At 47.0% G+C, this 22,367-nt stretch overlaps 1 protein-coding gene across 1 annotated transcript in view; it reads right to left on the bottom strand.

Annotated features, from left to right (window-relative positions):
* Positions 1-22,367, bottom strand: part of ATP6V0D1 (ATPase H+ transporting V0 subunit d1) — a 37,762-nt gene that overhangs the window by 15,155 nt on the left and 240 nt on the right. Inside the window, exon 2 of the mRNA XM_035898870.1 lies at positions 11,938-12,109. Within this exon, the coding sequence (XP_035754763.1) occupies positions 11,938-12,109 (172 nt within the window). The remainder of the gene's footprint in view (positions 1-11,937; positions 12,110-22,367) is intronic.

Raw genomic sequence — 22,367 nt, 5'->3', positions numbered from 1 at the left:
TCGGAAAACAGGAGTAGTTGGTCATTTGCAACACCGCGAAGTCTTACCACAGCCTGCCTGACATGGAAAAGAGGTTAGGACATAGGATGGAGACGGGTAGAAGGACCAACAAGCTCCTTGGTGAGGATGAGCCTCTGCACTAGCTCACTGGGAACACTCAGTAGGAGCTCAGAGGAGAAAGCACTACATGGAGGCTGTAACATAAGCTACAGCCCGTGACATGGGGTGGCAGGGCTTTAATTAAGTTGGTACAATGGCACATTATCTCAAGCCCCTAACCTTGCCTCCACAAAGACTGTAGCAAAACTCTCTTGGCCAAGAACGTGCTTTACGCTCCTGCTTTGAGCTGCTATCTGCCCACACAGGGAGATGGACACAAAAAGAGTGGATGTTCAGAGTTTCACATACACGGTTACACCCTGCCTTGCTCTTCCTGTCACCCACTGAATTGAGGCGTGGTATATTCCAGCAATTCACATTCACAGAAATAAGATTTTAGTTGATACTGACAAGCATCAATAATGTCTCACAGAAGAGCAGAATTTCTTCTTAAAGGACAGGAAAGAGCCAGCAAGCATAGAAATATCATCCACAGCAGGGGAGAGAGATGTTGGCTTATGGCTTCCTGAAGTCCAAGACAACTGGGGCCAGTATCTTCACTCCTCCAGCAACACCCAGTTCAATGTGCACTGGTCAACACTCACATAAAGAGGACAAAGCCAGCCTAGGAAATGCCTAGAGAAGCCAAAAGGTGTGTGTGGGGTGAAATAATAGAATAGAATCATAGAATGGTTTGAGTTGGAAGGGACCTTTAGAGGTCATCTAGTCCAAGCCCACTGCAGAGAGCAGGGACACCTTTAACCAGATCAGGTTGCTCACAGCCCCATCCAATCTGGCCTTGAATGTTTCCAGGGATGGGGCTTCCCCTACCTTTCTAGGCAACCCGCTCCAGTGTTTCACCACCCTCATTGTAAAGAATTTCTTCCTTATATCCAGTCTAAACCTACCCTGGTTTAGTTTAAAACCATCACCCCTTGTCCTGTCACAGCTGACCCTACTAAAAAGATTTTCCCCATCTTTCCTATAGGACCCCTTTAAGTACCGAAAGGCCGCAAGAAGGTGTCCCCACAGCCTTCTCTTCATCAGGCTGAACAACCCCAACTCTCTCAGCCTGTCCTCATAAAAGAGGTGCTCCAGCCCTCGGATCATTTTAGTAGCCCTCCTCTGGCCCTGCTCCAACAGTTCCATGTCCTTCTTGTGCCGAGGGCTCCAGAAGTAGATGCACTGCTGCAGGTGTGGTCTCAAGAGAGCAGAGTAGAGGGGCAGAATCACCTCCCTCAACCTGCTGGCCACGCTTTCTAGCAGCAGCAGGTCAGAGAGATCATTCTCACTGCTGGTTTTGGGAGGTATAGGTCTCAGACAGGCACAACAGAGACCTCTCAGAGAAAACAGAGAGCCAGGCCCCAGAAGCTAACTTCTGGGATAGTCATCCATGGATAGCTATCAAGCAGAATCAAGGAGGAGAGCACACATGCAAAAGCCACATACAGCTACTCTGACAATGTAGGTCTTCCTCCTTTTGGAATTACTTAAGTACAGCCACAGATAAGAAAGACATGCAAGAAAGATTGCAATGGCCCACTGATTATCAGAAAAGGCTTTTTCAGAAGGGGAGCACATAAAATGCATGAAAGTTCATCACATGGGGCATTTACAACTTGGCCTGAAGGCACGCAGGCATAGCCCTGCAAGGCAGGGACCCCAGGACAGTTAGGGCTTCTCCCTCCACTTACTAATCTAATCACAGAGTCATTGTCCTACAGCAGACAGGTTGGGTTTTTATTGCTTTCTCCTCCAGGATACTAAAGACACCGTAAACAATACTGCAAATGGTCACAAAGCATGACTAATGACGGAACATTGCATGACCTGCCTTTGTCAGGGATCCTCTGAAAGCCTTGCCAAACTGTAGCTTAACAGCTGCTCTGTGAGGGGTCATGAGGACAGCCCTCCAGGTCAACAGCAAGCACAGAGGGGAGCAGGCCAATGCCAAAGCGCATAGCAGGGAAGAATCAGGCTGCAGCTCAGGGATTTTGCCAGGATGGGTTAAGGTATTGCATTGCTCAGGCAATTTTAATGCTTTCCAAAACCAGCATCAGAATTCAATGCAGACTAATGCTAGCAAGGCAGAAGTCACTATGTGATTGCATTGGGCAGTTACTCAGATTACTGTAGAAGAACATATTTGGGGATGAAATGGGAAGTCTCCAAGGGGGATCAGGGTAGTGGTCTAAACTCAACATGAATTCTAGAGACAGCTTTAGATGATGATGAAGGTATTTTCACTACAGTCACTTTAGGATCTAGAGCTTCCCTCTTGCAGTTCATCCAGTTAATGTATTCAAGGGCTGGGAGGGAAGTAACCTAAGGAAAAAGTTTGGGGTTGGTTGTACCACTGCTTCCTTGGGTTTGTGCATAAGTACACAGACTCATCTCTTTATCCCACTGGATTTGAGACCTGAGCAAAAGTGCTGGTATGCAGAGCCACTTGTCACACCTCTCTCAAGCTCCAAATGTAAGCAATCATGGGGGAAAGCAACGCACAAATTTCAAAGCACAAAAGAATAGTGCCAACAGCTGAGATGCTCATATCTGGAGTATCGTTTTTAATATCATTAGTAAATAACAGTACAGCTATCCTGAGCTGGAAAGGAAAGGGACGTTGCATGTCAGGAAGACCTCAGTGAGGCTTGTTCGAGTAATAGACAGTAGATGAACCGAATAAAATCCTTTTTCCACCTCAGACAAACAGACCAGCAGCTTCTGGCCAGGAGCAGTTTCACCCCTCATCTGCAGCTGAAGCTCAGGCAGTCCAGGGAACAGCAAGAGTAGATGCAGCACGTGATGGTCTCTCCTCAAAGTGTGTTGATCTCTTCCTATCTTCACACAGTCTTTCCTAGAGTCACACCAATAAAAACCACACCTAAGTGGTAGGTTCATGAACCTGCCAGAGAGAAAGCTGAGAATTTCATGGTTGCCACCACAAACCAAGGGCACTCAGCCAATAAGTGGGTGCCCTGCTAAACTTTGATCAACAAGACCATTTTGCAGCAAAGAGTTAGAACTTCGCAGTACTACAAAGGCTGTGGCAGCCTTTCAAATCCAAGTATCCAGGAATGTTCTCAGCATTAATCTATATTTAGCTGCATCTCCACATGATTTTTACCATCTTCTAGTGAGTCTAGGTCTCTTGGGATACTGACCTCAGTTTTCCAGTGGTATCATCCGGTAACTTACAAGCAGTTGTACAGTGTTAGCTGTGTTAAAGGCTGATGAGGAAATAAAAAGCAGCTAGGTTAAGTACTTTTAATTCTGAGGCTTTATGAATACAAGTTGTGTTCTAGATGCATACAAACCCCCTGAAACACCAGGGAACGTTTTGAACACCTTGCAGCCTTGTACAAGAATCTCTGGTTGCTTAAACCTGATGCCTCAAAGATCGACCTCAGAGCTTGAGAAACTCTAGGCTGGTATGCAAGGCTGAATCCTGGCACTCTGCTGAGCAGACTTCAGCACTAATTACATTTTAGATATTGACCAGAAATCATGCTGCTTTCACACAGACCAGCTACAAAAGCCCAAACTGCATATACTGTTATCTTACCTTCCTTACATTTAAAGCACTAAAAAAAAAAAAAAACAAAAAAAAAAAAAAACAAAAAAAAACAACCACCAAAAAAACCCCAACCCCAAAACATTCCAAGGATATAAAAGAAGATTAAAGGCTGCACTGTGCAAACTCACCTTGCCCCCAAAATTGCCTGAAGTAGCTAAGAAAGCTGAGTGAACTTAATGGCCTAAACACCCTCGCCCGATTCTCAGTGAATGTGTGGTCTGGGCTTCAATAACGCACAGAACACTACTGCCATGTGTTCAGACCTGCTGCCAGCAGAAGACAAATCATCCCACCTGACATGCAGTAACCATGGGGGTAGACCTAAGATTTTGCTTGGCCTCTAAATACTGCAGTACTTTGAAGTATTTACACAAAGCTCTATGTAAGTATTTGCTAGACTTCAAACTAGCATACAGAATGGATCTGGAAAAGGGGACTAGGACCCAAGATGCCCTCAAGAAGTCTTCAGAAGCAGTGCCCTTGACCTCCAGGCCTTCTCTGGGCTGAACTTACCAGCCTAGAGCACTGGGTGAGGCAAATGGATAGAAAGGTAAGAGGAAAATGAAGGCTGCTCCAGCACCAGAAGATCTCAAGAACAGTTTCAGTCAAGGAGTAACACATGTTACAAGGGGACAGAAGTGCTCAGTGAGTGTTGATCCAACTGAAGGCACTGCATGCAGGTTGTCCCCTGGAAAAGCTGTAACCACACATAAATTTATCAGAGGAGCATTGATAACCTCCTAACATACTCCTTCCGACCCTATCTTACAACTCTACTAGACATGCTGTTCAGCCTATAAAGGGAAAGATTATGAGAAGGAACATGAGAGAAGTGGAAGGACTGTTCCTGCGAGCTGCAGAATCACCACAGGGATTCAGCTTTAAACAAAGCCCAGGAAAATAGTTAAGTCCACACGCTGCCTCTGGATGAAACAGCATCAGCTTGAATAGGGATGTTATCCAGGGATGATGTGTTCCCACCTAATTGCCCAGGTGCTGCATGCTACAGCCCCTTCTCAGGGCTGCAGAGTTTTATTAAAGATTTCTCTTAGTGAAACACAAGGCTTGCATCTGGAGCTCATTAGGAACATTTTGCTACACCTTTACCGCCACAGATAAATTGTGCTAGCTCTTCTGATCATTACAGTGGCTCGCTGTGTTTACTAGGGACCATGCTAACACCTTCCAAGTGAAGAACAGCGCTGGTCAGTAGGAGGAGGGTCATGCTGTTCCAGTTCAAATCCACCGCACAAATGAAGTGTTCTCCAGGCACTAGAGGTTTGGAGAAAAAGCAGCATCCCCTCCCTACACAGTGAAATCCGCCTTTCAAAGAGTCCCTTTCTGACAAGGACACCCATAGTCACGCCATTTTGAAAGATGACTTCCACCACTTAAGCATGCAACCCAGTCCGTTTTCATAGACATTGTTTCTGGGAAACCGGTATGATATCTGCATCTTTTGGGTATGCAGGAGAACAGATGCAGTTCTGATGCTACCATCCAGAGGATGCAAGCCTGTGATTATTTCCAGATATGCCCTGTTATTTCGAATATTGCATAATCCCTCCAAGAACTTGGCTTATCAGTTCAACTTTGCACTCCCTGCAAACAGGGAAGCTGTTTGTCAGAAATCTGTGCTTCTCTGCCAAAACGGTCTCTGCCAGAAAAGGCTCATAAACCTTTTATTGCAGGATCCTCAGCCGCTACGGCAATTTTTGCTTCCCGATCCCACTGCCACCAAGGAGTCAAGAACTAACTGAAAATAGTATAGCACTGTTTTAACCACAGCAACGTTAGGAAAAGATCCTTTCAAGTGCTGCATTTGCCTGAATAAACTGCAAGTGTCTAATGTAAAGCTTTTGGAGTTTTTTTCTTCTGCAAGAAAAGACTTCAAAAGCATGTGGTCATATTTTGTAACCTCTGCAGTTATGCCAGGATGCATGCTCCAGTATATTTAGAATAAAGACAGGCAACTTCCTACTCCAGAGAAGAGGATTATTGCTCTTCAGATCAAGTAGCAATTGAACAATTTGGCTCCAGAAAAACCACTGCTGCAAGTCGTGAACTCAAAGTCGTGCAGCAGAAACTAGATCTTTCCAGTGCAGGGGAGAGGCAGAGCAGGACTGGGTCAGGAAGGTAATAGAGGGAAGTGTCAGCTAAGAAAAGGCATGCGCAAGGGGAAAAGGTACATGCAGCCTCATCAAAAACACGTCTTATGACCACAAAAACATACTGAAAGCCAAGTTTCCAGCTGCATCCTCAGGGCAACAAAGAACCCAGTTCCCAGCCCTAGCAGACTGGTAAGGTAAAGACAAAAGACGACCTAGCCTGTCCTCTGACTATGTGCTTGATCACAGATTTGGAAAATGTCTTTAGACACAGCTCCCCCCCCCAGATCTCACTCCTACAGCAAACTCTGTTTCAACACTGTTACCAGCAGCTTCCCCTCCTGAACGCAAGATTGAACCCTTCTCTGCCCATCAGCTTGCTGCAAGGGGCCCCACAGCTGCCAGAGCCCTCACGTCAGGCTGCTGTGAAACCAGACTTGCCAGAGCAGGGAAGAGACTGTGCTGAAGCAAGGGCAAAACACAACTCTCTTTTTCCCCAGCTGGAAAAATACTAAAGCTGACAACCCGATCAGGCTACAGCAGGCTAGAGTCAGGAACGACACCATGAACCACAGATAAAGAATTCTATCTAAACTATACATGGGAACACTGAAAGGAAGGAGAGACAGGACATGGCACCATGTCAGGCTAACACAAAGAACAAAGCCTCTACTGAAAGTCAGGGCAACACATCACTGAGAAGAACCTAAACCCCACTTCCATCCCACAAGTCAATATGCGCATGTTGAATTCAGGAAGTGGGTTTTGCTGTTTCAAGTACACTTAATACCTGTTTGTTGCTGCCCTACAGAACACCGCTGCATTCCCTCAGCCAAACAGTCAATTGTTTGTGTTGGAGCAGAGATGTTAACAGCCAGCTTGTGCCTATCATTCAGGACCTACTACGGTTGGCTGAAAAAACACAGGGAAGCACCAGCAGTCTTCCAGCAAGGAGCTGCATGGCAAGAGGCAGAGCTAGCAGGTGTTTTACAGGGACCATGGCAGGCTCAACAAGTTGAGCTTTTCCTTGCCACAATATGCAGTGGCAGAGAAGGCCAGCTACAGCCACCACTTGAAAAAACAAAAGGGAAATTGGCCAACTTCCTCAATATTTTGGTACTAACAATGCAACACTTGCCACTGAAGAGTTCCCGAGAAGATCAGAGCCAGGAAAGAGTCAGCATGGTGCCAGGAGAGGAGCACAACAGGACAAAAATCAGTGGCAGCAAGTCATTTGGGGAACAAAGACCTTGGTTTGGGGTTGCTGCCTCACTGTGTTCTTAGGTCAGTTTTGTTCATGCGCTTTTAAACATGTCTCCTGAGCTTAGGGGGAAAGGACAAAGTTAACTCCTGCCCACGTCCACAGGTGCCCATCCTTACCTACGGCACAGCATGCACCTGGGGACAGGCAGCCACGGGGCTGGAGTGCCACCTCCCGGCAAGCAGCAGGCAGCGCTGCCTCATCTCCTTGGAGCTGGGCAAGGAGAACACACCAGGAACACACAGTCTCCTGGTGCTCCAGAGCCCCCACACCATCCCCATTGCTGCTTCTCCTTCCCAGATCCTCACCCTAGGTCATGGACCACTTGGAAGAGGCAAGAGAAATGACAGAGCATAATCCCATGCGGGGACGAACAGCATGGCTTTTAGCAGGTTGGCTCTGGAGCAATCAGAGGGGACAAGGAGTACAGCTGCTCCTAAGATCAGACAGATCCCCAGATCTTCTCAGCTATCTGCCCTGGGTCAAGATCTGAGCACCCTCCAAAACCAAGCACAACAGTCACCTGTTGATCAACTCAAAACCACCCCAGAGGTCCAGCAGGACATTAATGAAGGAAAAAGCCTGACTGTTTTTTAAATGCTTGATCCACCTCCTGGCACCAGCCACCTACACCCTGGCCACTCTCAGCGAGATGGTACCCCAGTGTTTAACAAGCCTTGATGGGCCTGTCTTGTGCAAGGTTATCCAGTATTTCTAAGGCGGGAAAAATGTAAGTATATACAAAGGCATCCAGTAGCAGTGAGTTTCAGAGCTGAACTGGACATGCTACAAAACATTTCCTTCCATTTTAAGCCAGACACACCTCCTACAATCCCACTTGATTTTAAAAATCTCTGTTTACAACCCAATGCCTCTCTCTCAAGAGAGTCCCAGTGAACTCAAGCTTTCCTCCTGCAGAAGCCAGCCCTGCTCGAACTTTCCATATCTTCCTACCATTTTCTATTTCAATTCAGGCCGCACAGTTTTAGCGCCCTGCTCGAACTTTCCATATCTTCCTACCATTTCAATTCAGGCCGCACAGTTTTAGCACAGACACATTCAGTTAAGTACAATTTCTTCTTCTGACCACCTGGTGCCTCGCTGGCCCTGAGCTGTCTACCAGGAGAGGTCTTTACCATTTCCTGCTCAAGTTTCATTAACTACCATAAAAGAAAGGAGTGGGAAATAGCCATGCTTAAAAGGCAAAGATAAATCACCTCATTGCACCTATCTGCATGCCCAGCCACAGTGGAAGATCAAGGCTTGTCCCAGTGTGACCCAGGGTAGGCAGGATGACACAGTACCTCTGCTGCTTGCACAGGCACAGCAGCCCCAGCACTGCCAACATCCTTTGGCTAAGCACCTCTACAACTGCCCACACACAAGCGTGTGTTAGATGAAGGCTACTGGCACAAGCACGAACCACCAGCCTCCAAACAGAGCTGTTCTCCACTCCAGCTATTTGGGACATGCATGGGAAGCTTCACACTGTCAGCAGGACAATAATCCCTGAAATTTCTGCCCCCTGCCCCAAAGCAAGACCTACTACAACCCATGGGACAGTTTCAGGGAACAACACAGCCTAAAAGGCAGCCTGAGAAGTCATATCTAGTCTACCCTCTTTTCTACTAGCCCTGTCACTAAATACATTAGAATTATCAACAGAAGATACTAAGACCCACTGGACAAAACCAGCACCTTCTCCAAACTCCTGGTGTTTCACTGACCTAGTTCTTCTGTTTTAACTTCTAATGACACTACAGACAAGTTACCAGAGTTTCTAATACACTGATAAGCAACTCCCACCATGGATCAGCTGAAACTGATAACGCCTTCTCTATCTCATCAATACTCCATTGGTGTGATGACTGCAGACCCAGAGGAGACCCCCTCCACCAGCAGTGCAGCAGAACCATGCCAAAACACAACCGGACACTTGGAGTCACAGAATGGCAAGGATTGGAAGGGCTCTCTGGAGATCACCCAGCCCAACCCCCCTGCTCAAGCAGGTTCACCTACAGCAGGTTGCACAGGATATCATCCAGGCAGGGTTTGAATATCTCCAGAGAAGGAGACTCCACAGCCACCCTGGGAAGCCTGGGCCAGGGCTCGGTCACCCTCAAAGTCAAGAAATTCTTCCTCCCGTTCAAGTGGAACCTCTTCTGCTTCAGTTTGTGCCCATTGCCCCTTGTTCTGTTGCTGGACACCACTGAAAAGAGTCTGGCTCCGTCCTCGTGACATCCACCCTTCAGATATTTGTACATGTTGATGAGATCCCCTCTCAGCCTTCTCTTCCCCAGGCTAAACAAGCCCCGCTCCCTCAGCCTTTCCTCACAGGGGAGATGCTAGATGCTCCAGTCCCCTCATCATCTTGGTAGCCCTCCTCTGGACTCTCTCTAGGAGTTCCTCATCTTTCTTGAACCAGGGAGCCCAGAACTGACTCCTTGCACAAAAGGCTCTGCAAGAGAGCGGAGATGTTTCATGCAGGAAAACAGCTTTTCTCCTGCTTAACCTTTTGCTTTCCTCTAGGCAGCACTGCAGACCGTGGCATTAAAGCAAATTTTGTGGGCAAAACCAAAAAGAACAGATGAGAGTAAAGACAACGCAGGGAAGAAACATCCTGGGCAGAATGAGACCAATATATTCAAGAAAAGATAACGCAGCAGGCAAGAGATACAGGTATCTGCACAGAATCATGTTTTGTTATAAAGAACTCATCAAAATCAGAGAGACAGAAGCAGAACAAGATCAAAGTTAAAACAAGTTGAGGGCAAAACACCTGTTTTAAAGTCATTCAAACAGCTGCAAGAACAGGTCTATCAGATTACATGAGATGCTTAAGGTCTTCTGCACAACTTGACCTTTTATCCAGTGTAACAAGAAACTGGATTTCCACAGCCATTTGCAGCCTTCCTACCAAGTCATGCAGTGTGTAATCAGGGCAGGCATGGTCCGAGACCTTTCAGTTCATCTTTTCCACACCCCAGTTTTCAAAGTGAGACTGTTAAACAACAGCAGCGTTTTAAAGGCTGCAAGATACTCATGTGTCCTGCCCAGATTATTGCCTTTAAAAAGACAATGACAGAAGCTAAGAGACCATTAGTGACTACCGTGATACTTCCATAGAGACTAGACATTTCCATAAACTTGTAGGGCAGCGAAGGAAAAGCTTCAGTGAGGGACAAACTACCTAATATTGCCAGGTTCAAACAGTACCAAGGTCTTAACTTTCAAAACACCTCTTCTTCCATCTTTAATTTGCTGTAAACTTAATTAAGGTTGAGATTGCTCCATACAGCTAAGATTATGAGCTAAAAAAAGATTTATCCATTACAAACTGCTGCAAAATGAGGGCTTGGTAATGTCTTGCTCCATATCTGTAACCAGATACCAGAATTCAGTCATTTTTAGTGGCAGGCATATAAGAAAGAACTATTTCTTATAAAACACGAAAGGCTTAAAAGACAGACAACTTCAGCACAGTGACCCAGAAAATAACAGATATGAGCCACTGGGTTAGAAAAATGACATAGTATTACTGTCCAGATATAGAAAGGACAGAACAGGAAGGAATATAGCAGAGAGATGGGTCTTTAATCAGTATTTGCACATGCAGGAGATACCACAGACAGGCCAAAATTTAAAATGTTTGAATCTACCAAAGGCCTTCCCACATCAGCCTGCACCATTCAAAAAATCTCTAGGTGGCAAGCAAAATAATGCACACACAACCACCAAAAATGCAAGATTAAACACCACTCGACAGAGCACCTGCAACAAACCCAAGCTAACTATATCAAATAAATGAATGTCGATGTATCAGCTCTCTGACTTGAGAACAATCTTCTCAGAGATGCAAGTTAAAGCCGTGTTCTACTGAAGCACAAATTCACTTTTGTCCATGACATTATCTCCTTACTGCTTAAAGAAGGCCACTGGCTATGCAGTTTTCAAGCCAAACTAGAGCTTACGGGAACACAGACTAAGGAAAGGAAAAACAGGTAATTTTACTTCCACGTTTCAGATGCAAACTAGCACAACTGGTATCTCACCGAGGCTAGCAATTTCATTTTAGTACCGATTAAAACAAGAGCAGCACACAGGGAAGCAGAGGGTTGTGCAAAACTGCTAGGAGAAGATACTTGCATGAACACTGTGCTTATTTCAAGCTTTTCGCATCAGCTGAACCTGCTGTGGAAGCACACATACCCCATATCTTTTCATGTACTGACAGAGACATGCTGAGGCTGCTGCAGCCCTGTCTTTCCCTGCTGCATATTCTAGGCCCTCCCTTCCCCTAGTGTTGACATTCATTGGATCACACTGAGCTGGCTGGGGGGAGGGGGGCGGAAATCAATAAAAGATTAACCCCAGAAGTGAGATTTTTGGCCAGCTCAACTCCCTGAACCAGTTTGTGACAGGGTCAGAGGAAGGCCTACAGCCCCTGGGCTGGGATGGCAGGATCACAGCAGTCCAGAGCAAAGGCTGAGACCCCTCAGTGGGTCAGAACTAACAGGCAACTGCTGTCATACACATGCATGGCGTGCGTATGTTTTGCAGCAGGATCACATTTTAAAAAAAATCCAGGAACGCTTAACTCAAGGGGCAAGGGTAAATGATGGCTCTCTAATGGAGACAGCACCTATTCTGCAAAGGAAGGCTAAGGAGCTGTGCCAATGAAGCATGCACACCCTGGGAGCAGAAGCCTTTAACAATGTAGTGATACTATGCAGCTGGTCCCAGATCTCCAGATACAACCAAACCAGTTTCATTCAAGGAGCTGCAGAAAACGTAGCAGCTACAAGGCTGAGTGTAGAAAGCTGGTCTGAGAGCCCTCAAGTCTGGAAGAATGCCAACATTTCAAATGCTGGTTGTGAACAGCTGGTACTCACGTGATGAAGTCCAGAAAACTTGCTAGGGGCTCATATGCATGGTTCCTCATGTGACGGAACTCCACCACCATCTTCTCCTTCAGCTTGTCGTCTATGACAGAGACAGTAAGCGGGGAGGCTTCATTGGCCAGGAAGTTCCCATAGTCTGTGCTCTGGAGGTGCAGTTTCAAGTCTGAAAAAGAAAGGGTAATTCCACTCTACAGGGTTTGTGATGGGTTTGGTGTTTCTTTTGAGCATACCCAAGACAGCTGCTGCTCAGCACTTCCCCAGGCATTCTCTTCTCTGAAAGATCACCTAGACAAAACCCACTTGTTAAGTCATACACTTATATTTGTGCTCAATTTTATCACTGACAACCCAAACGCAGGGAAAAGATCAGTGTTTCACCATACCAACCCCACCCCATCTTAAAGAGGAAACTGTGACACTATCCATGTAATGGAGCACACATCTGTTCCAGCTGTCTGCCGTGCTTGATCAAGGTGGAAGGTTACTCATTTGCTAAGAAGTATTTGCTAGAAACCGGGCGGGGGTGGGGTGGAGAGCAGGGGCATAGAAACCACTTAAGCACTTCCTCTAGCCAAAAGGGCTCTGGTTGCAGGCTTCTCTGAAGCAATCACGACCAAGAAGCTATCTGCACCCACAAGCAAATTTCCTTGCATACTAGTGATGTGGAAGCATCTGAAAAGCTTTCCAAGCCAAAAAGACACTAACAGCAACCTTGAATTTATAAAGCAGCCAGGTATTACATCATCAAGTCAGTCCAACTAATTGCACTGGTAAAGAGAAGTCAGGCATTAAGAAGCAGAGAGGGGCTGGTGAAGAGGAAAGCCATTTAAACTCATCTCTTATGGTAGCCAACCCTTGCCCAGGACAGAGGAACATGCTCAGAAGCCTTCCCCTCCTCCAGTTTCAAGGAGAGGAAACCTTTGTTTCTTCTGTTACCCTTGCTGCAGGTCAGGTGCCCAACCAAGCTGCAGTCCTGGCCAACGAGCAACCACAACATGCTGAGCTCTGTCAAGATAAAAGCCCTGTTTGAGCCAAAAGCATTTAAGTGTCTCTGTGGAAAAACTGAATCCAGAACTGAGGAACGTCATATAATCCTACTCCTCAGAGCTCTACTAGTTGAACTGGTACATAATGTTCATCTTCCTACAGCTTCACCTCACAGGGCAAGTTAGGCAAGCACCCTCCTAGGGATTCAAGACCTTTATGGGGAGAGTAGCTGGAAGAGTTTAGTCAAACCAGATGTGAACACGCTGTCCAGCAAAAAAAACAAAACAAAAAGACATTTCTCCCTGGTTTCTTTGAAGCAGGAGCTCTGAGGCTGCCTTTCCCTTCCACTGAACCGTACGAGTCCTCAGCATTATGGCACAAGCATCCACAGGACTGCGGTCAGAGCAAGGACTCAGCCTAGCTTGAGGAGTCTGAGCATTTGACATTACACCCAGCTACAAGCATGAGCTGGAGAACATCCTCCACACTGGGCTCCAAACTGAGCTTGTACCATACAGTGCGATGCTGTCCTCAGCCTGAGGGGTGGGAGGGTCAAACGGCTTTCAAGCAGACTTTAACTCTTCTGGGTATTTCCAAGGGGATCTAGAAAAGATGTTTCTGACCCAGCACTTTTTGGTTATGAAGACATTACCACTGCTAAGTCTCACAAGAAACAGATGGTCTTTATAGAGGGGGGACAAAAAAAAAAAAAAAAAAAAAAAAAAAAGGCCAGAGACTTAAATAGTGCTCAGTTGCTGTCACATTTCTCAGCAGTTTACAGGACAGTTTGGCGGTAGTCTTACTTTTAGTAAGGAATCCTGGATGCAGCAAAGAGAGCTACTTGCCCAACAAGACACATAATAGCTGAAGCAAGGCAGAAACTTAACCTAGATCTCTGCTCCCCAGTCTATGCTGCAGCTAAACTGCTGTGTTTTATTCTACCAAAACATTATCAACTTATGCTCATGCTTTTGAGCTGGGAAAAGACATGGTCCAGATAACTCAAGACAGTGGAGTCTTGGAGTCAACATGACCCTTGTCGAAGTCAAACACTGGATCATGGCAAAACTCAGAATACCCTTTCCCTCCACGCAGCCTGCACAGCATTATTATTGACAATAGTCACTCCTAAACCCTGCAGAAAGCCCAGCTCACAGGCAGAACCCTGCATGCAAAGAGTTCTCAGCCATCTGTTTTGCAGTTGCTAAGATACAGTTACAGAGGGGACATCTACCGGAATTACATCTTAATGAGTTTCAGTCCCTCTTCTGAAAGCTCTTGGATGATGAGCTGTGGAGTCCAAGTGAAAATTAAGTTCCACTGTTAGATCAGTGTTGCACTAGCTTGCTTTTAGCAGAGGCTGAGGAAAGCATGGAGCAAAATTCAGCAGTTGCTCAATGAATAAGAGAAAGGGTCCCGGTAAGAGCATAGAACCCATAAAATCAGACTAAAAGGGAAGGCACAGGGGACTGCAATAGTGGCTTTCATATACCTCCTCCTTCGAGTTCTCTGTAATTGTGCGGAGCTCTAATGAAAACTAAGCCTGCCCAAAAAGACATGTGATGTTGTTTTGCAGCTATACAGGACCTTGGAGAGGAAGCCGCTATTGCATATCCTACCACATCCTACTTCAGCAGGGAAGCTTCCAAAGCTTTCAGCTCATTTCCTCAGCTCCAACTCTGCTGCAGCAAACCCCCATCAGTTCCTTTCGGTCTCACCACAAGCTGCAGCTCCGCACTTACTTTTGAGGCTGCAAGAAGCCGTCTTATCGGGTCACTTGATGCTAGAGACCCAGCAACACAAAAAGTAGTTTGCTGTACCATCCACTTCCAGGAGGTCAGAGCTGCGTTGCACTTAGACCACAGCGACACAAGCTGCACACTGCCTTGCAGCGTCTCCCTCAGCAGCTCTGAGCAGGCTCCCATGAGCCGCTTGGCCAGAGCATTTCGTCCTGCTCAATGAGAGGGTTGCCCCCCCAGCTCCACAGCACAAGAGCCAGCACAACATTATGTTGCAACTGGAATAAGGGCCATGTTTATATAACACTTGGAATTAATTTTTACAGGGAAGGCCAACCACAAACTGCAGGAACTAAACTCTTCTGAATCTCTTAGCATCCAAGCAGACAAAACAGAACATATTTTCCAAAAATTGGACTGGATTTATAAACCCTGACTCAATGCATCCCACAGCATATCAGTGCCTTATGCGAGCCTGTCCTCCTCCAGCTGCCGGGCTGCTCAACAGAGCCTCTGCCAAGGGGGTCTGAGAGTTTTTAATAGGAGTAGGCACATGTCAGGCTTCTCAGTTGAGAACGTGAGAATCTCAGTTGAAAAACTAATCTGGTGGCTTCACAAATCTCTTGCCAACTGTCCCCGTAACACGGTGACTAGTAAGTGGACCCACTGCTGAGCAAGCCCCACGCTCTCCAAAAGCTCAAGTTCCTATTTCCTAACGCAAGTTCAGACCAAGCTGGAGTCAGCCTGAACTTGCAGGAGTGGCTGCCAGAGATCCCACACGCTGCATGTCAACGAGATGCTGGCTGCAAGTCTTCTGCCATTCCTCTTCCCCAGCTTCCTGCCGAAAGGGAGAGAGACCTGCACCTAGAGCCCAGCCGCTCCCTCTGAGCTCCTCCAGATGCTGAGTAACAGCAGCGCACAGCCTCAACCCAGCAATTGCTTTTGAGAGGTACGGTTTGCCTGTTCCGGCATTTTGCCAAGCAGTTCATGCACTTTAAGAAATAGACTGAGCCAGAGTTTGGCGAGGGAGCGCTTGAATTACCACAACGCTTTTGTTCTCTCTCTTCCCCCACAAAAGCTGGTAAATTATGGCCAGGTCACAGTTCCCAGAAAGCTGCCTCGTGCAAGAACACAACAGCTTGTCAAAACAACAGCCTTTTTCTGCTGAGTATTGAAGTAGGGTAGCGCTCGAGATTACCACAAGTACTTACAGGAACCTCCTTTCAGCTCTCGCATCAGGCCCTCTGGCCCCAATGCAGCTGGCTGTACACAAGGCAACAGCACAACTGAAGCCGAATTCCACACACTGCTGTGCCAACGCCACACCTCGGCATTTCAGATGGCATTTTCTCGAGACACCTCAGATCCACGGTAATACTACTGTCCTCTCCTGCAAGTTTGCTTTGCCGTAACAAGGAATCAAGCCATTACTCAGTCTTTCAGACATCTGTCAGTCAAAGCCTGTCCTCTAAGCCCTACTCAAAGAGACCCACAGCCCCACCAGCTCGTATTTCTCATACTCCCACCCCTTCCTTCTTCAGTATCCTCCTGTAAGTCCATTGCAGAGCTCTGGATCAAGTTAAGGGCTCAAGCACTTCCAGGCAAGGACTGATTTGTCTTCCCATGCACAGGCATGAAATTGGCTTTTGCAACTTCTGAGCCAAAATGACGTTTTCACACAATTATCTGCCGTAACCCCAACACCTCACTCCAAAGCACCCAGGGACATGACTGCATATGTAAAAATTAAAATATAATTTGCCATCTCCCAGGCTTGAGGCAGTAAAGTAGCTGAGGGATTGCACAGCAGTCTGCAGATCAGCTACATCGCCCTTCAGAAGACTGCAGTCATTACTGTTTGGCTTGTCACTGCCCTCTTGGTCTGTTTATAGCCACCTCAGGCACTCCTGAAGCTGCTTCTCCAAAATCTCACCTGAGAAGCACCCAGACACCCTTTATTCCCTGCAGAATTTAAGACCTTTTCTGTGGTTAACACCACCTGCAGCAATGTGCCACCTCTCCTCTGCTGTCAGGCAGCAAATTCCTTTGGGCCACACCTGGACACAGAGAAGTATCTGCTATGGCCCTTTTCCTCATCAGTGTTTCACCTCCAGCTCTTCACTTCTCGGAGGTGTCCTCAGCACCAAACAGCAGCCTGCATTTCTAGCCCAGCCCTTCCTGGGGTTGACCTCACCCCCCTCAGACCTTCAAACCCAGCATAGCCAGGCCTCGTTTCCTTTACAGCCCCTCAACCAGGTAGCCCTCTCCTGATCCTTCCAAAACGTGAGGTAACCCCTCCTAAGCTGCCTGCATCCCCAGTTAGCTTCACCCCTATGTACCCTTCCCCCCCCCCGCCCCCAAAAGCAGACTGCACTAAGTCATGGCTGTAACCTCAGAGGTCTGGTACACCAACAGGACATCGGCCCGACACCTAGTGCAGCTGTTTAAGGGAGAGGCAACACATCATTCAGAAAGCAGTCTCGCACTGCAGGAGCTGACAGCAGAGGAAAAACAAGACGAAAGCACCGACAGGCCGCTGAGTGGTAATACTTGCCAGGAAACCCAGACGTGATCATCTTCTAACCAGGGGCAGGACCCAAACAAGGGCTGAAGCTGCACCAGTGCTGAGAAGCTGACCTCAGCTGCTGCTTGAAGTTTAGCTAGGAGAAGCTATGAAGCAGGTCTCTGCCCAGTAAAGGAGGCCAGAACAAACAGCAAAGAGCCTCTGCGGAACTTCAGAGACCACAGTGTTTGTTTGCCACCATGATTTAGCAGGCCATGGAAGTGCCATCTTTCTTCCAATAAATAATGTTTTCCTTGAGCTTATTTTAACAGGGCAGATGATTAACCAGCCACAGTGAGCAATGGACAGGACAAAGCACTGAGATTAGCAGGATGGCCTTTTGGCTACTGCTCTGTTGCTGCAAGAGCAGCCAGCATTCACAGCATGGGAATGGTCTATACCCTCCTCAGGTCTCACTGTTCCCATATGCTCTACCTCATCTGGCAGATGAAAGCTCCTGGGGACAGGGCTGCTCCTCCTGCACAGTCCCAGCAAGCAAGGGTCAGCTTTTCACAAAGGGCTCCTAGATGTCAGGAGACAGAGAGCATCATCCTTGTGCTTTTGAAAGGTCTCTACCACATTATGGCTTCTACACCCATAGAGTTTGGAGTTCAGACTGAACCATCAAGTGGCCTCTCCTTGCTCAGTTGTACAGCAAAGGAACTGCAGAGTAAAGGATCTACCCCATTCCTTCTGCGCCCAGGAGAACACCACGAGCTCCACCATGGACTGAGGGGCCAAAAGCACTTTTGGAGGTAGTCTGTAGCTCTGGTAGCAATGCAACTTCTGTACACAAGAGCAGACACACTGCCCACATGGTTAAGCTGAAAGGGAAGCCCAGCTCCAGCCTTTTGGGGCCTAAATTCCAGGACCAGAGTAATAAAATGGAAGAGAGAAGGGTAGCACAGCCTCTCCTGCTCTTCTCTCAACAAAAGAAGATACAGCAAACACTCAGTATGTAATACAATAAAGCAAAGGCAGCCTCCAATAAATAAATAATAATAAATAAAAAAAAAAAAAGAAAGATCCTTGCGACTAAGAAAACAAAAGCACACACTGCACTCAGCAGAAGCCTGGTACACAAAGGACACGCTCCCCAACATCCATTTGTTGGAGGCAACAGCCCACAGCTCTGCTCAGGCAGGCCTTTGCTTCATTGTGTCTAGCCGTCCTGTGGTTAGACAACAGGGAGAAAGACACACTTCACCCCACAGTGGCTCAACCATGTGCTCAGGGCACTTCAATATATTTCATGACCTCTCCTCTGCATGGAGAAAGAGGGAAGAGGAGGGAAGTGGATGTCTTTACACTGAAGAGGCATTTAGGACCGCAAGCCTTTAGCAATCCACTCCTGAGCTGACCAAAAGCAGCACTCCCCTCCTGGGCAGCAAGGGCTATGCCTGGAAATATTCTTCAAGACTCAAAACCAACCAACATTTCCAGTCATGGTTTATTCCACACCATCCAGCCCTGTATCAAGAGTACCATTCGGGCAGACCACTGTGCCCTCCAGCTGGTGTGGAACCACAGTCTGGGACAAGTGTGACCTACTTGCTTCAAGCTCTCCCATATCACTGTGACTCATATGCATCCTAGAAATGGAGGTCTGTGGATCAAACTACAGAGATGAGAGAACCACAGTCTTGGAAATCCTTTCTTTCTAAAAGAATCACATGTATTTGCTTCTCCTAGCCACCCTTCACCTCCCAAATACATCTTTGGGGCTCAGGTGGTTACTCTGCTCTTCCCCAAGCTGATGTGACATGATACCACTACCTTGGGGTTACAAGGACTGAAAACCCAAGAGTTTTCATGGGAGAACTCCACAGCAGACTGATAAACTGCAGGCTGAGATGCACAAGCAAGTCATGACAGACCCCTGTGGGGGCATGAGACTAGTTCCACACACAGCTTAAGCCAAAGACAGGACAGATCTCATCCCTCCATGTGCACACTGCTGTTTCCATAAGGCATGCAAGTCCACAGCTGAGCCAACTGCAGGGACAGAAGCACTAGCACCCACAGAGAGGGGAGGGAGAGTGGAAACACGCAGCCTCTGGAAAGCATCTCCCCACAGAGGCCCACACTAACAAGCTCAAGCCAACTACCTGTCACTGCTCAGCTGGCTATTTCACAGCCTCATTACCCAGCTAGAAAGGGACCGTACCAATCACCTTTACCACATCAGCAGGACAGAAAGAAATCTGTTTCATACACTGTTCCTGTGGAAACAAGAGAAATATCAGTAATAGGAGGCTCATGAACACTGACTTGAAGGTAAAGAAATTCCTGCTTCTAAAGAAGATGCTTTTGTATGCTTCCCAGGCTCCACATACTTTTTGCAGTATGGAGCACTGCAGACCAACAGTAAAGCCTGCCAATAATCTACATTCCAGTCCCAGACTGAACTCTGCCTCTTAAAAGCAGCACCACTGTCCAACTGTATCAACAGCTTTTTATTTTCCAGAAACTATACCAGACCTTTAACAGACTACCACAGTTTTTAGGAGCTGGAGACAGCTCACCGTCCTTTTTACAGTAGAAATCTGGGTGACATGTCCTAAGTTTGGTTATCTAAGACAGATTCCACTCCAGAACAGATCCATGCTCACAGCACCGAAGCAGTGGAAAGCAGCTCCACGTCCTTCACTGACACCTTGTGTCAGAAGCAGGAATTGGCTGGAACAGAGAAGGCCAAGCAGGTTCCAAGTGATACCCAGCACAGGTGTACAACGCACAAGGACTTCTGGCTGAGAAACAACCAAAGCACCAGGACTTTTGGAGCCGGAAGAAGGGATTAAACATATTATTGCAGAGGGTTTCAAGAGAAAGCCTAAGCCAAAACAGCTCTCACACCCTCCCCTCAATCCTGGTCATGTTTTGCTGCCCCTTCTTAAAGCCCGTTCAGGAACCTGCTTGATCACAGAGAGCCTATTTTGGCTCTCCATTTCTCACTCATCAAGGAGCAAGAGCTCAAATTGGCTTACTTTGTGATCAGACAAGCAGAGATGACAGAAGATCACACAGAAAAGCATCTCCTCCTTCTGGCAGAACTAAGCTGTCAGCCCAAGTCCTGAAGCAGAGAATTCAATTCCTTTTTACTTCCAAACAGATCCAAGCACACAAGAGGGAGCAGCATTTCAGACCTGGAAGCACAACATCCTCCAAGCAATGTCAATACCAGTGACCAGCCAGATACCCAGTTCCCAGGGCCAGCCCTGGAACAGGTCCTTCAGGATTTCTCCACAGCCGAGGTGACCATTTGCTCCAGGACTAACTGCAATGCCAGACTCACACACAAGAGACAACAGTGAAGACAAAACAGAAGTAGTAGAGAAAAAAGTATGAGTATTTTAAACCTAAGTACTTATTTTGGCTGCTAATAAGCTAGCCACTGCCTGGATTTCATACTGACAAGCACCTGGGAGAGAAAGAATGCGTGTTAAAAGTCTGCGCAGCACAGAAAACGGGTACAGAAATGGGAAAATCAGAACAGAGGAAAGAAATGGTCTGACCACAGACCTATGTAAGTGACAAAGAGCAACATTTCCTTTGAAGGAAAATCCCTCCACAAGAGCACACTAGACACAGGCATAGAAAGCCAAGTGGAGGAGGAATGAGATTGGCAGTGAACTTGTGTCCTCATTTTGGCTGGGACAGAATTAATTAACACTCTGAATGAAGCTTGACCAGGAGCACAGCAGCAGCCACGACCAGAGAGCTGTCAGGGGTGGGGAAGTAACAATACCAAGATATGGGAACTCTAAGCTGACTCAATTCAAATGCAGAAAACACCACTCCAAGGGAGAGCTAAGTTTATGCAACTTGCTTGAGAAGGCAAGGAAGGGAGGATGAAAAAAAGAGAAGCTATAAATACAGAAAGACTCCAAAGAGGAAGCTATCTGTAGGGAAGGTGATAAAGCGATAGTTATGGGCATGCTGAGACTTCTGACAAGCAAGAGAGCAAGAATACCTCCCACCGCCCTGTTTCAGGCCCTGGGCTCCATAGCAAGAACGACAGAGACTGCTGCAAGCAGAGCTGCAAGAGTCTGTCTAAGAGGCTTCTGTCCTAAGTAAAAGGATAGAGACTGAGAAACATCACAGCACTCTGTTCCCATGCTGCTGTTTAATGTTTGTGTGAGCAACTCCAGGTAACTCGCATCCAGGGTTCAGTTGGCCAAGATTCCTCTAGATAGTCAATATTAATTTCAATCGCTCAGCAATGATCATCAAGGTAACACTGATGCTTAATTAGTATTTTTAGAATAAAGAACAATTCAACAATTATAGTCCCATTGACTAAAACAACTGACACCTCTGGATATGTTTCCAGCTTATTTCAATACAGACCTGGTTTTGATCTTTGTGATTTGCGATCCAGGTTCTGGGCACCAACGAGCAAAAACTGTTAAGCAGGTCACTGATACAGAGGAACAGTTTAGCACTGACTAATTAAGACAATGAGCTGACCACAGGTAATGAGTATCACAGAACGAAACTCTCCAGATTTGTACACGCTGATCTAGAAAAGAGGCAACAGCAGGGAGTCTTGGAATCAGCCTAAAAAGAGAACTCAAGATTACAGGCAAAGGGTATTTCACTGGTGAATTTACTAAGATCTGCAGCAAATTTTTTCCACTAGCAAGCCTTCAGTAACAGCAGGTACCTTCCTAGACGACCCCATCACCTCAAAAACTGATCATGGGTATCAGGAATTAAGTTAGATTACCCCAATAATCTTACTTCTGGCCCTAAAAAGGTTTCCTGCACTGCCTGCTATTTAGGAAGCAAAAGCACAAACCAAGACTCATCAGTAAAGCCTGACAAACCCACTGGGCTCCCAGCAACCGCAGGACATGCACCACAGCTATATGGCCACCTCAGGAAAGCACTGGGAGCTCAAGCTTCTTTAAACCACAGATTCAGCTGTTGCAATCACACGGCCGGGCTGACCGGGAAACTGAGTCATCTGAGCACGGAGAGAGCAGTCGGAGGGAGTGGAGAGGAAGGACCAAGTGCCTGCTTAGCCAAAGGGTGAAGAGGGGATAAGCGCCTCAAAAACACCGCTATCGTCTCTTTTCCCCACTACCACGCAGCTCCTCGACTCCCCACTCCTCCACTCTCACACCGGC

This window comes from Egretta garzetta, unplaced genomic scaffold (assembly GCF_000687185.1).
Source record: "Egretta garzetta isolate BGI_Z169 unplaced genomic scaffold, ASM68718v1 scaffold27, whole genome shotgun sequence".
NCBI classification, from domain to species: Eukaryota; Metazoa; Chordata; class Aves; order Pelecaniformes; family Ardeidae; genus Egretta; species Egretta garzetta.
Note: the sequence above shows the minus strand (reverse complement) of the source record. Positions and strands in the feature narration are given on the sequence as shown.